This window comes from Mauremys reevesii, linkage group 11 (genome assembly GCF_016161935.1).
Source record: "Mauremys reevesii isolate NIE-2019 linkage group 11, ASM1616193v1, whole genome shotgun sequence".
NCBI lineage: Eukaryota > Metazoa > Chordata > Testudines > Geoemydidae > Mauremys > Mauremys reevesii.
This window is the reverse complement of record NC_052633.1, coordinates 38,277,425-38,292,677: the sequence shown is the minus strand read 5'-3', so window position 1 is coordinate 38,292,677 and position 15,253 is coordinate 38,277,425. Positions and strand designations below refer to the sequence as shown.

Genomic DNA, 15,253 nt, shown 5'->3' with positions numbered 1-15,253 from the left:
CTGTGACAGAAAGAGATGCTAGCTGCTCTCTACTTCTGCAATAATTTCACTTGTCATTGAAATGGGGCAAGACAATTACAATGCAGAAAAGTGTCAGAATTACATGTCCAGTAAATGTTGAGTGGTGTATGGGCATTTCCACACAAATTAAGTGTTGACTATGTGTTCAGCAATGTGTAAGAAATGGAAGAGGATGTCTGTTTTAGTGATAAAAGTATCACACTGGAAGGGATGGAAGAATTTGCAGTGGATTTTCTTGCCCCTGTCCCTACTCCATTTATTCCCTTCTTTTATGGGTTAGGTAGTTGCACCTACCCTGATAACACTTGTACATGGGATCAGCGAAGACAGCTTCCTGGCCTTGTTATGAGTTTGGTAGAATAAGATCCTTACTCAGTGTTGTAAATGGATTCTGTGCAAAAAAATTTTCCCTACAATGTTTTTAATTTATACTGTGATAGCACCCAAAGGCCCCCATCATAATCAAGGCCCTATTGAGCTGGGTGCTGTAGAAACACACAGGAAACCTCTACGTACTATAAATTTGTTAACTCCCTTTAAAAATAGGCAGTTTTTCAAGTGTCACAACTGTAATGCCTCAAAATGAAGCTGTGAGTAAGTTTTTGATAAGAGAAGGCCTCTAAGCAGCCGTTTAGGATCATCTTTATTATTATTTTGTTTTTTATTGCCACAAAGTGTGCTGGACTCATAACAGCAGACATAAAAAGACACTAGGCCGGCCTGATCCTGCACTATTGAGCTTTGTCATTGACTTCAGTGGACACAGGATTGGACTCACTAACTCTTCCCACAAATGCTTACAATTTTAATGTGGACAAGACATAATGGAGGAAATGGCAGTGAAGGGCTAAGATATCTGCAAAAAAGTCACATAGGCCCTGATCCTGCTGCAGTCCATCGGCATGACTCAGAATGCAGAACTGGGCCACAGTTACTAAGTTTAAGGCTTGTATGCATTTTGGTGGAATTTTAAAGACCATATGCAGATAACATGGATCAAGTTAAAAATAGTGAAAATAACTCAGTTGCTTATTGTAGGCTTCAGAGAAGTGAATTTACAGGTGGGATTTAAATGATGAGGGATGGGGGGTTGGCAGACCAAAGCAGGGGAGGCACATTGATCATAAGCACCTAGAGAATAATAGGGTTGTAAGAAATAGGGAGCATGGCTTTGCCAAGAACAAATCATGCCAGACCAACCTAATTTCTTTCTTTCACAGGGTCACTGACTTAGTGAATAGAAGGAAGCAGTAGATGATGTCTTGATTTTTAGAAAGGCCTTTGACACAGTCTCACATGACATTCTCAAAGCAAACTACGGAAATGTAGTCTAGATGAAATTACTATAATGTGGGTACACAACAGGTTGAAAGACAGTACTCAAAGAGTAGTGCTCATTGGTTCTCTGTCAAACTGGGAGTCTGTATCTAGTGGGGTTCCACAGTCGTGGATCCAGTACTAATCAATATATTCATTAATTACTTGGATAATGGAGTGGAGAGTATGCACAGAAAATTTGCAGATGATACCAAGATGGGAGAAGTTACAAGGACTTTGGAGGACTGGGTTAGAATTCAAAATGACCTGGATGAATTGGAGAATTGGTCTGAAATCAACAAGATGATGATAAATAAAGAAAAGTGCAAAGCACTTAAGAAGGAAAAATCAAATGCACAGCTACAAAATGGGGAATAATTGGCTTGGTGGTATTATTGCTGAAAAGGATCTGGAGTTTTTAGTGGATCACAAATTGAATGAGTCACAATGTGATGTATTGTGAAAATGGCTAATACCATTCTGGGTTGTATGTAAGACAAGGGAGGTAATTGTCCTATCCAGCAGTAGTGAGACCTTAGCTGGAGTACAGTGTACAGTTCTGGGCCCCACACTGTAGGAAAGATGTGGACAAACTGAAAGGAGTCCAGAGAAGAGCAACAAAAATGATCAAAGGTTTAGAAAACCTGACCTATGAGGAAAGGGTCTTAAAAAACAAACAAACAAACTGGGCATGTTTAGTCTTCAGACTTAAGTCTAAGATTACCAGAGGGGGAGTCTTCATTGTCCCCTTAATAACAGCCCTTAACATAGTTGATCAATGGTTCTCCATGTCCACTGAAAGTAGGATAAGAAGTAATGGATTTAATCTGACGCCAGGAAAATTCAGGTTAGATAACAGGAAGAATGTTTTGACTATAAGGGTAGTTAAGCTTTGGAATGGGTTTCAAAGAGAGGTTGTGGAATCCCCATCACTGGAGGTTTTTAAGAACAGGTTGGACATATACCTGTAAGGGATGGTGTAGGTTTACTTCTTCCTGCCTCAGTGTAGGGGCTGGCCTTGATTTTTTTATTTTTTTTCTCCTCCAGGTCCCTTTTAGTACTACATTTTTATAATTCTTTGATTTTTATAAGGGACTGCTTGCTCCAGTGTAAATGAAACAGTCATTATGAGGGGTGTGTGTGTGTGTGTATATATATATATATATGTATGTGATAACAGACTATTTGGAACTACAAGAAACTTTCATGTTTCTGTTTAAATGTGAATTTTTAGACATTTGCTTATCTGTGCATTACCAGAATTTTAGGACGTTTTAGACTTCCGTTTAAACCATGCTTGTTACACTTGAGCAAAGTGTATGAGATCTTTGCCTAATTCTCCTATGAAATATCAAAACTATCTTCACAAGCCATCTTTCTTTGGAAAATATGATTATGCATATGTGACATATGCCCTTTGCTGGATCCTGCGTTAACTATGTAAGTAGCCCAGTTGGTGTGGTATGTAAATAGTTTAATTGGAAACTAGAAGAGAAGTAGTGCTGCTAAGAAACATGATTATCATATAAAGATATATCATCCTCATATAAAGAGTATTTCCCTAACAGTTTTTTCACAATGACCATATACTGTTGAACTGCTATTCTAATATGGAACATCATTGCCACCTTAGCTCTTACAGATAAGCCAGTAGCTGGGCAAGAGCTTCTTTTCTTAGCAGTTTAAATGTATTCTTATGTGGATGATATTACAGGAACGTTTCTTCATAATACAGAGTCTTCTGGTTCATTTATATCCTTTAGTTTCTCTGATTATATAAGGGAACTTGGCTTGAAGTAAACCTGAAATAGTCAGCAAGCTGTGGTGTTTTTAACAATTCACCTTTAAAAATACATATCTGTACGTTCGTCAGAATGAATGTGCAAAGGGTGGGGAAATAATAACTCAATTTTTTTAACTGAAACAACCAAGTCGCCTTTCCATCATAGATTCAAAACACTGAATAAAATTAACTTTCTAATTAAGAAAAAAAACCCTCTTCTATTCCCACAATTATTTTTCTCTTTCTCATTCTCTCTCCTTCTGTGAGATTGCTCACAGAGAGAGGCACTACTCCATATGAATGAGGGTGGCAGAATTTGGCAGAATAAGTAATTCCCTTGTGCACACTACAGTCTGCCATGTTTGAAATAGAATGCTTCAGAAGAAGGGGAGGAGCATACATTGTGGATGTCTGGTGTCTGAGGGTTTAAATTTGTGATTCTGATCAGTTCCATTGGATGTTATTACAGCTCTCTTATAACTGAGGATTTTTGAAACAACATCTTTCATCACGAGTCTTAAACCTGCCACTGAAATGCAGTGAACCTAAGTACATAGTCTGCGACCTGAACTCTCTATGATTTCACAGTGTGTGCAAAGAACATACAGCAATGGGAACAAACATATCTTTCCAAGTCCTTAATGCTTCTTCCTTTTAAATAACTATGTGAACCTTGACTGGTACCTGGCAGATAGAACCTCCTGCTGCTTCTGGGATTTCAGAGGGGAACAGCAGCCTGAGCTTCTAGCTGCCAGCAATCCTCAAGATAGTCTACATGAACAGCAGGAGATCCTTGAGTGTAATGTTAACAGGCCTAATAGGAAGCGTTCCTAGGGGATGGGAGATACATAAACAGAGAGCAGGGGGGAAAAATGGGACTCTGAAGCCTTGAAGAAGGGCTTGCTCTCTAACTGGCTCAGAGAAACCACTTCTCATGTAGAGAAATGATGGCTGGAAAAAAGCTGAAAGAACTTTCACTTGACAGAATCCTGGACTTTTCTTTTATGAACACATGATTCCTCAGGCTCCTTGACCTGAAAACCTATGGTGTTAATTTATTTCTTAGGGTGAACAGCTGCCTCATCAAAAGGTCTCTTAGAAAGTGACACCTTAACAAACACATGTCCCTGTCTATCCTTCATCTATTCTGGTTTTTACAAGTCTTTCCTTTCATTGCTAAAACCCCCAAAATGTGGAGAGTTTTTTCCCCCTATTTTTAAGGGGTAAAGAGAGTAATAGATGTAAATGTTGTTCATAATCTGTCTAATTGGAAAGTTTCTTTTTCTTCCATTCTATGAATTTATTTCTGCAGTAAGAACAAAACAGAAGCCATTTACTGAATTTAATAAATAAAGCTGAGAGTAGCGGAGTCCTTGAGAACAAAATCAGTATGGACAATAAAGGCATTTCTTTGTACCCCCATTTGAGTGCATTGTTTGATAATGGTTGGATAGTTACAGGACGTCACCTCTAAAAACATCATACAAAGCTTTGTCTAGGGAGAAACATTGTCTCTGGGTATAATGGGACTGCTGTGTAACCGCTATCTATAGAATCCTATATGCTCTCTCCCGCACACCCTCCCCCACAACTGCTCACAGTTGCCTTCCTGGAAAATGTATTACCAACAGTTGTTAAATTTTTTCCTAGATCCTTAATTCTTTTCCAAGACTATACTTATTTTATTTTTCTGACTATATAATTTTATATGGAAATATCTGTACAAAAGCAATTTGCCATGGTTCAGGGAACTGGACTATTATGGATATTTGTCTTTGTAATGTGATTACAGAACCACTTACTTGGTCTTAATAACATTTGCCTATTATCACGTATTAGATGCATGAAAGGAAAACAATGCAATTTTAAGCACAGAGAATGATGCTGAAATATGCTCATGAATCTCCTCTGGTTTATGAGCCATGGGCAAGAAGTAGGTACGTTGCCAGAAATTACTGATTATATTTTGTGTCCATTTCAAGAATCCTAAATTTTAGAATTAAATCAAACTGTGTTACTAATGTTATATCAGGTAAAATGAGCTTACATTTTCTATGTCTTTTTGTATGTTTCCCCAGTAAACTACAATATATGCATTTTTTTATCAGACTATTGGTTGATTTGGGGCCTTCATTTCTAGTACTCTGCTTTTGTTTGGCTGCAGTAATGTCATTTATGTCAGAACTATCCCAGGGGACTGGATGGTTAAGGAGACTGGACTATGGGTCTTTTCAGTTCTAAGGCCCTGATCTTACAATGAGATCCATGTGAGTGGATTCCTGTGCTCATGTGGAATCTCACCCACTGAAGTCATTGAAGTGGATTTTACTGCAGGTTGGGGACCATAGTTATTAATCTGAATCCATTCCCAGTTGTTCTGGACTTGTTACCTTAAAATGCCTGATCTGTGTAAAATGAGTTTATAGTTTTAGTCTAATTTCTAATGTACTAAACCATTGGCAGATTTACTGTAAGTCTCAGTCGAAAGGCCATGAATTGATTTGATTTACAGAGGGCACTGCCATCAGACCTTGAAAGATAGACAAATATATTATACATACAAGAAGATATAAATCCATTATTATTGAAAGATGACTTTGACTGCAACTTTTTTCTTAACAAATATTCCTTCTGCTCACAGCAGCCTAGAAAGGGCAGAAACTTTAGATACAAGAATTGCCTTTTCTCTCCTAGTTACCTTCTGATCACCCCTGTCATTTTTAAAGGATCTCATTGTAACAGGTTGCCCCCCCGACAGGGACCTGATGTGCTGGGATACCACTGAGCCCCCCTGTTCTGCCAGGCTGGGCCCCCTTCTAGGGCGCAAACCCCTGTGCTCCCTAGAATGGAATCTGTCCCCTGTCGGCTGTGGGCTCACAACTAACAGCCAGAACAGACCCTTCACTGGTAAGCTTTGTACCCTCCTCTCTCCTTGAATTGGGTTTGCCTCCAGTTAGAGTCCATGGAATCTGCACCCACCGCAGCGGTCTCTAGGATTCCAACACTTTTTTCCTTTGGGCTTTCTGCTAGGACACATTTTTCTATGCATTTTAGAGTGAGTTCTGATCCTTGCTTAACTGCCACTTCCTGGCAGCAAGCAACCTGGACAGACTCCCTACCATCATGCAAAACACTCCCATCCCCTGAGGGGATAGCCACCGGACTGGAACTGGTTTTACCCACTCTCATTCCTTTGTAGCAAACTGCTTTGCAGGGCTGCAGAGGAATTAGAGAAACTCTCCCATTTCCTCAGCAGTTTCTGTAGCTTGGTTCTTTCCCTCTGGGGCTTCAGCGCAAGATTCTTTCTCGCTGCTGACAGAGCTCTGGACAGCCTGAGCCACATTAAAAAAATCGTTACCCAAAAGAATTATTGTAGGATTCTGAGGAACCACAGCAACAGGCAATTCAGCTTGCAGAGACCCAGTTTCCATGTGCACGTTAGCCAAAGGCACAAGAATTTTGTGAACTCCTACTAACAAAAGCTCTGCCAGCTGTCCTGGCAGAATGTCTTTCTCCTGAACCAGGTCTCTCCTGACCACAGAAATTTCTGCACCAGTATTTCTCCAGTCAGGGAATTCTCTAAAGGCTGTCAGGTGCTTACTGCATGGCAGTGCAGTGTCAATCTTTAAAAACCCTGTCTGATAAGTGGCAATTGCCTGATGTGCCTCTGTGCTCTGGAAAAACGACAAGGAGTCCGGTGGCACCTAAAGACTAAGGGATTTATTTGTGCAGAAGCTTTCGTGGGTAAAAACCCCACTTATTCAGATGCATGGAGTGAAAATTACAGATACAGGCATAAATATATATTGGCACATGAAGAGAAGAGAGCTTCCATACAAGTGGAGAACCAAGGTTGAAGGCCAATTTAGTCAGGGTGGATGTAGTCCAAATAAATCTGTTAGTCTTTAAGGTGCCACCAGACTCCTCATTGTTTTTGTGGCTACAGATTAACACGGCTACCCCTCTGATATGCTGTGCTCTGGGTAGCAGCATTTCCATGAGTTACCTGCTGCTTGTTTCCACTAAGTACAGGGTATTTATTCCTCAGGTGCTCAGTGGAATTACAATGATTCTGGGCTCCTCTGGTTTTACAGGAGATTTGGGACAAGGACTGGAGGAGTGAACTTGGGGAGGTGAGTGTCCAGCCTCCCATCCACCCTCCTTCATCCCAGGGGTAAATGAGGACCTTGCTTCCCACCAAACTTTAACCCCTCTGCCTGTGATTTATTCCTAATGGGTGCTTGGGATTGTTAAAATTTATCTGCAAAAGTTGCAAGTTCTTCGACCTCCTCTACCTTTTTATCCCATAAACAAAATTTTACATCATCATTAGACATAGTCAGGAACTGTTCCTGAGCAACCAAATCACACATTGCTTTAAAGTTTATAATACCTTTTTCCGTTACCCACTTATCCAGTACATCTCTCATTTGGTTCATATAAGTCACATTACTTAATCCAGCCCCTCTCTTACCGCATCTACATTTTACTCTGTAAATTTCAGGTGTAAACTGAAACTGTTTCAAAACCAATTCCTTAAATTTACTATAGCTTGAAGCATCACTAATTGGCATCTTACTGAATATGTCCGGAGCTCTCCCATTAAATTTTACAACCAAAGTCGTCATCTTTTGATCCTCAGGAATTGCATGGAGCATGCACAGCCTCTCAAAGGTGATGATGAAGTATTCAGCAATGTCCCCAGATTTGCTGTATGCTGGACACAAGCGCTTCCACTTGTGAATTTTTGGAGAGGTGGAGCCTCCTGTGGGGGTTCTGTCTCCTCCACTCCATTATGGCCAGTTCATGCTTCATTTCTTTGTCTTTCAGTTCCAGGGCATTTTTCTGCCTGTCTGCTTCTATGGCTCTCTGGTGGGCTGCCTCTTGCTCATCAATTTCCATCTGTTTCAATTTTAACTGTCTCTTATGCATTTTTTCGCTTTCTTCTACTTGCAATCTGTAGAGCTCCAACTTTTTGGTAGCTTCACTTTCACTCATTTTTATGCTTTCCCTGTTCTTACTTCTCTTGCCCAAAATAAGCAAACAGAAAATAACAAACCAGTAACCACTTTGTCTGTTCTCTAGCCAGCACACTTAAAACTTACTTAAAATCACCACCAGTGTCTCATAGCAAGAAACTGTGCACATAATCCTGCTTGACTACGCCTCAGTGACAGGTTTTCCCCCCTTTAAGGTGCCACCTGATGTACTGAGATACCACTGAGCCTGCCTGTTCTGCCAGCCTGGGCCCCTTTACACTGTCTTGCTGAGCTGGGCTCTTAAGCCTCCACTAGCACACGCACAGGCAGGCCACACCCAGCTGCAGAAAGACACAGAGACTGAGATCAGCTCTGGGAAGACTCAGCTTAAGGGACTTGCTCCAGCACCAAGTGCCCACCTCCCTTGGAGTGCAGACCCAAAGGTATATTTTCTTGCGCTATATAGAAAAATCTGCATAGTGCAAGCTCATAAAAATCACCCTCTCCCTCAATGTGAAGAGAGTGATGCACAGCTCCTTGGCCGCCCACCCCCAGATATGAATTGCCCAAACTGGGTTATGTTATAAACAAGAAATAAGTTTATTAACTACAAAAGACAGATTTTAAGTGATTATAAGGGATAAAGCAGATTACTAAGCAACTAAAGCAAAACACGCAAACTAAGCTTGAGTCACTAAAAAAAAAAACAGGTTACAAAATGTAATTTCTCACCCTAAATGTTGAATTAGGCAGGATGCAGAGTTTTTGTAGCTCAGAGTTCCAGTTATTTCTTCTTACAGAGTGGACCCCTGTCTCAATCTGGACTCACCCCTGCCTTTCCCTTCAGGTTAGTTCCTTTGTCCCTTCAGGTTCTTTCAGCAGTCCTCCTTCTTGGGTAGGCAATGGAGGAGAGTCGAGATCAGGCCCCTCCCCAGCCCTTAAAAAAAGATTTACCTAAGGAAGGAATCCTTCGTTTGATCCCCACCCCCCTACAGAGGAAAAGTGCCAGCAGTGTCCAAGATGGTATTTTGTATCAAGTGATCTTATCACCTGACCTGGTAGTGTCACAGCTACATCTCTTAGGAAGGAGAGAGATTAGAATCTTCACAGTCTTATTGGTTCTTCCTAATGGGTCATTCAGGGTGATTGCCTACTGTCTGGTAGGTGTTCCCCCCAAATACACACACAGTTGTAATTGTTACATAGTCAATATTCCTAACTCTAGATACAGAAATGACACATGTATACAAATTGGATAATCACATTCAGTAAATCATAACCTTTCCAATGATATCTTACATGAGCCATCTTGTAAAAAGTATATCTTAGTTATGTCATTCATATCACACATTCCATATTCTTCATAGAAATATGGTTAACGTCACACTCATCACAGCTGCCTAAAGGGATACATGACCAGAGATCATGACTCTTTCTTCCAAAGGTGGTGGTGACTCCTGTGCTGTGTTGTTTACAGCAAGGCAGATCTGATTCAGCTAGTGAGCAGGGAAAACAGAAGTCCTAAGCGCATTCTGAAATCAAGTCTTCCTGCGCCACTGGACCAACCCAGCCCTATCCTTCCACTCCAGTGTTAAAATGCTTATCCTAGAAAATTAATTAAGAATCTAAGGCTGTGCTGTGTAGCATAATCAGCTGATAAGTGATTTGAAACTATAGACCCCTTCAAAAGCCAGGAATTTAATGCATGTCCTTTTTTATTTTTGATTCAAAGGATGCTGTGACAATATGTACCCTGGGAATAGGAACCGCTTTTGGAGAGTCAATTCTGGATAACACCCCTCGCCATGCTACTATTGTTACCAGGGAATACAGTGAGCTCCTTCGAATTGAGCAGAAGGATTTCAAAGCACTTTGGGAGGTAAAGCCAAAATAATTATTGAACAATTAATACAGTTAGAGAAAAGTGAAATGTATGTATATAATGACATTATGATTGTGTCTTAATGTGTTCAGTTTTTAGCAGAGGAATATAATTTTAAATTTTTTTTTTCGAGAATGAGTTAAATCCACTTGTCCCTTTTTTGATACTTCATCTTCTGCAAGATTACATATCCTTATTAATATTTCTTCAAAGACGATCCTGTTTTTTATCTTGACAACTTTGCTTAATAAGTTACTCCACAAATGTATTAGTCTCCATCAATAAATAATTTTCTGATATTTGTTTTAAAATGTACTTTAACTGCTGTTGACTTCTCCCCTTAACTTATTTTGTAAAATGAAACTAACTCAGATTAACATATTCATTTGTGCCCTCCATTTGCTGGTTTGTCAGACTTCTATTTACATTTGACACCAGCTAGTTGAATCACATAGCAGACCCTGATCAAATTGCACTTGAATATTGTTCCTCATTCCTCCTTGTTAGTTATCACCAAATGGAAGAGTTTTAGAGTTGGTAACTGACTGAAGAGCACTTAAAAATTCATTGGTATTATTTGGCATAGTGAATGCTTGCAAAGCCTTCCAATACTTCCCTCTTTAGTGAATGTATGGTTCTTGAATCTGCTGTCTACTGTTGTTTAATTGGGTGTCCCTGCCAAGCAAGTGTCATTTGTGTGCTTGCATGCTTAGTTGGCAGATTTTAATAATTCATGTCTGAATTTTTGCAAGATTTGAAAAATATTACTGGCAATTGGAAGATACCATTTAGATCTAGTCCACCCTATGCAATCTAATCCATATGAATGGACTGCTGGATCCATGGAGAGCCCTATTGATTTAATTGGAATCTATACAAGTTAAGGAGTCCACCTGCATCTAGCAGATTGTGGCCTAAAGTTGAGGTTCTGCCAGTAATAATTATGTTTAAACAATGATTACTGCTTGTAGCATTCTAGCTTAGTTTCCTTGGCCAGTGTGGGCAAGGTTTGGGTTTTTTCTGCTCTCTGTGACCTGTATTAACCAAACAGTGCTATTCTCTAAGAAGCATTCTGGTAATATTATTATAATAAAGTTTTCAGAAAAATTTCCTGGCAACATTGGTCAGAGAAACGTCACTAGTGTCAGTCACCTGTAAACTTAGTTGTTCCAAGCATGTTTTTTATAGTATAGCAGGGGCGGGCAAACTTTTTGGCCTGAGGGCCACATTCCGTTTCTGAAAATGTACGGAAGGCCAGTTAGGAGAGTCTGTGCCTCCCCAAACAGTCAGGCGTGGCCCGGCCCCCGCCCCCTATCCAACCCCTCCTGCTTCTCGGCCCCTGACAGTCCTCTGGGACTCCTGTCCCATCCAACCCACCCTGTTCCCTGACCTCTGACAGCCCTTGGAATTCCCACCCCTGACTGCTCCCCATCCAACTTCTCCCCTTCCAGACTGCCCCGCAGGACCTCTGCCCCATTCAACCTCCCTGTTCCCTGCCCCCTATTCATACCCCCGCCCTGACCACCACCCCAAACGCCCCTTCCCTTATCCAACCCCCCTGCTCCCTACCCCCTCACCACGCTGCCTGGAGCACCGGCGGCTGGCAGCGCTACAGCCGTGCTACCCAGAGCACCAGGACAGGCAGCTGTGCCACCCGGCTGGAGCCAGCCACACCACCGCGCAGCACAGAGCACTGGGTCAGGCCCTGGCTCTGCAGCTGCGCTTCCCCAGGAGCTCGCAGCCCCGTCTCTCAGAGCATTGCACCAGAGGCGAGGCGAGCTGAGGCTACGGGGGAGGGGGAACAGCAGGGGAGGGGGCTGGGGAGTAGCCTCCCAGGGCAGGCACTCAGGGGCTGGGCAGGAGGGTCCCGCGGGCTGTAGTTTGCCCACCTCTGTACTGTAGCATGGGCAGGGCATCAGAGTGCCAAGGTACTGTTGAAACATGTCTGCCACTGAACACACGGATAGTGGCAGACCTTGCTTCATTGGTTGTGCTTCTGTAACTTACAGCAGAATTTGGCCCAATGTCTTTAGCTCAAATAGAGCTGTAGGAAAACGAGCAAATATGTGAAGAATGCTGTTCCTGCAATGCTTTAGGCTCCATCTCACTACAGATTTTACAGTGTTTAAGTGCCATGCTTAACTATGGCAGGCCTTGACTGTCTTGTAACTTGGTTTAGTGTTACATTTACAGATGGCAAAACTTGTAATGCAGATGGAGTCTTGGATGTTAGCGATGGAAGAGAACAAACCTGGACTCAGGTTTTGTCAGTTAAAATGCTTTTAGTTCACCTTTCCCTAGATGTAGGACAAGAGGTGTCATCTGTGACATCCAAGGGATTTCCTTTCTAAAAAGAAAGTAATTGGATCTCATCTTTGATAAATGGAAAAAAAACAAAAAAACTTTAGCATATGGTTTGCTTTTTTCGATTCTGAACGTTGCATGCTTTTAAAAATATTTTCCTCTGTCAGAAACACCGTAAAGATGTTCAAACGAGAATTACAAAGTACTTTTAAAATGTTTTTCCTTTGATTACTCTTACTTAAATGGTTGATACAATGTTGTTTATTTTTACAGAGCAACTTTTATCTTTTATAATGTTTAAATTATAACAACCCAATACAAAAATGGTAGCTGCCATCAAGAGAGCCGTCTTGGGAGCATTTAGCAGTCACTTTTCAGTGTATTTCTGACCTGTTAAAATTTTACACACAGAATATTGTACATGCTACAGGTGTCACTCATAGACTGTAGGTTGACTGTCATGTGCTTTCTGTGCACTTTACAATCAAATTCTTTCTGAATCTTTGAAGTCTCTCTTGTGGACAATATTCCTGAACATCCTATTCAACAAGAATGCTGAAGATGTTAGCACTAGGTGGTAGTTTAGGATGTATTAGCAGGACTTGAAAGGGGTATTTGGTTTTTGCAATGCTGCTTTTGTCTCTATGCAGTACATTAATTCCAAAGCCACAACATATGTGGCAGCTAAAAAATAGAAATTCTTTACAAAGAAAATATATTTTCATAATATGTGACTTTATGAAAATCTCTGAAAATAGTAATATTATACTTTCATTGTACCATAAGTGCACATCTTTCTTTTTACAGTAACTTTTTGATGAGTTGTGGGAATTGTGGTGTTCAGGGATTGTTCTAAGATCAGGTCACCTTTGTTTAGCCAAAGCAGATTTTGGCAAACTTGTTCTGACACAGTGAACAAAGACCATGCCATTCCATTACTTCTATATTTACATTTATTAAAATGCTCTACATAACTAAGAATGGGCCACAGATTAGTTTAGGTGTCCTGGGAAAGACAAGAGGACAACAATGTCAGCAACATTACAGCAAATATCTTCAGAAATTAATATTAAAATCCACTGCATACCATTTTCAGCCCTCTAGATAACTAGAGCTGAACTGCAGGGGTGGGATGGGAGAAGCTGTTTAGTTTCTTTAACAAATTCAGAAAGAATTTTAAAGTAAGGCTATCTTTATGAAGTCACACTGTGGTGCCAGTTTTGAATCAGTACTATTTTTGTACAATTTTCTCTGTATATTTGTTTAAATCAAATTGTAAATTGGTTCTATGCCTGTATAAAGTTACACCACTGTAAGAAACAATATTATTGATCTTCTATATTGCTTCATATCCCAGGACACACACAACCTGATAACAAAGTGTGAGGGTTTGCACCCCTGGTAGCAGGGCAACGTGGCTTAGCGGCCGGAGTCTATAGAATCGCCCCTCATTGTAGGGCAGCGTGGCTTAGCAGCCGGAGTCTATAGAATCGCCCGTGGTTGCAAGGCAGCGCGGCCTAGCGGCCAGAGTCTATAGAATCTCGCCGCTGGTTGCAGGGCAGCACGGCCTAGCAGCCAGAGTCTCTCCCACTCTGCTGGGGCCCGGCCTGCGGCCCTAACAGCAACATAGGACCTTGCCACTGGCTCAGTGGGGGGTCCTCCTGAAACAAGCTGAGGCTTACCGGGGGCAAGGTACCAGTCCGTCACCCCCCCGGGTCGCTTTGTACTGGCTTGAGAGTTGAGGTCTCCCACGAGTCCCTAGGTTCTCCGTGGGTCTCCGGGTCCATCGTCTCCTCGGGCTCCTCCTGTAGTAGGGCTTCCTGCCGGCCCGGAGAAGCTTCAGTTCCTGGCAACTTCCAGGGTGGTGGCTGGGCCTCCACAGGCACTTCCTGGTTAGGTCCTTCCCCTGCAGCCGCCGGCCCAGACTGAGCTGAGTTCCCTCCTTTTATACTCTCAGAGCACTTGGAGCATGCCCAGTACAGCTAGGGCAGGACTTCCGCCATCAGAGCTACTGGTTTGATGCTGCTGGGGCTAGTGCGGGGCGAGGCTGCCTTGTCACACATAGTTAATATGTATTTGGCTTAATACAGAACCTGTGACTCTTATTTTAATTAATGTAGGACTTCATTGAGAATACTTGACCCTCTACCTGAAAAGTAATAGATTTACTTCTTTTTGGGGGGAGTCTTTTTTCCTCCCTGAATTTTGTAGACTTTGTATAGATGGAAATAAAGTAGTTCTACCAGATATGTGTAGGAGGGAAGGCAGCTTGTGTTTCTTGGGAAAGAATATTTGAAAAAAATAGGATATTCTTTCTGCCCTTTAAATACAGACAGGATTTTCTATGACCTCCATTTTTAATACTCAGGGAATAAGACAGTCAAAACAGATGATATCGTCCTGATAAGAGCAATTACCAGTGAAAATGTTCTAGTCTTTTCTCTAATGACTACATCTGTTTAAGCAGCACCCTGTTCATGAACATCTGCTCAGCCTCAGAGTGTGCTCATCCTCAGAGACATCTAGTTTTACACCAACAGCTGCTGCAGCACATTGGAGAAGATGAAATCTCTTGCTAAGTTCTTACAGTGGGCTGAACGTTATTGCTTGACAAAGAAGCTCTAGGAAGAGTCCAGAATCTCCAGTGTCCTGCTTTTGTGCACTGGCTTATCTCTGGTCTTCCTCTTCAAGGAGTGTTAACATGGTCAAAAAATATTCTTCATGTGAGATCTTATTAGTCGCTCTGTTAGCACTAGACTTACATGGTGTTTTGTGAACGTATACTAAGAGACATTCCCTATCCTGAAAAGAACTTACTTTTCCCCTTCGGCATTATCAAGTTAGGGCTAGGAAGTAGCTCTGTACTGAATAGTGCAAAGGACTAAGAAAACCGTATCCAAAAATAAACATAAAAGCAGAAACTACACACCAGGAGCTCTGGTCACGCATATCCTGTTGGGTCTGTGG

At 41.5% G+C, this 15,253-nt stretch overlaps 1 protein-coding gene across 6 annotated transcripts in view; it reads left to right on the top strand.

The window, feature by feature from the left end:
* The window catches only part of RAPGEF4 (Rap guanine nucleotide exchange factor 4), a 209,822-nt gene that overhangs the window by 28,916 nt on the left and 165,653 nt on the right, over positions 1-15,253 (top strand). For 3 of the 6 annotated variants that reach the window (XM_039494904.1, XM_039494907.1, XM_039494905.1), the window contains exons 4-5: positions 7,216-7,254; positions 9,833-9,979. In XM_039494904.1, the coding sequence (XP_039350838.1) occupies positions 7,216-7,254; positions 9,833-9,979 (186 nt within the window). Of the gene's footprint in view, positions 1-7,215; positions 7,255-8,365; positions 8,544-8,900; positions 8,948-9,832; positions 9,980-15,253 lie in introns of those variants that run through there. The other 3 variants (XM_039494911.1, XM_039494910.1, XM_039494906.1) reach the window with 3 other exon arrangements.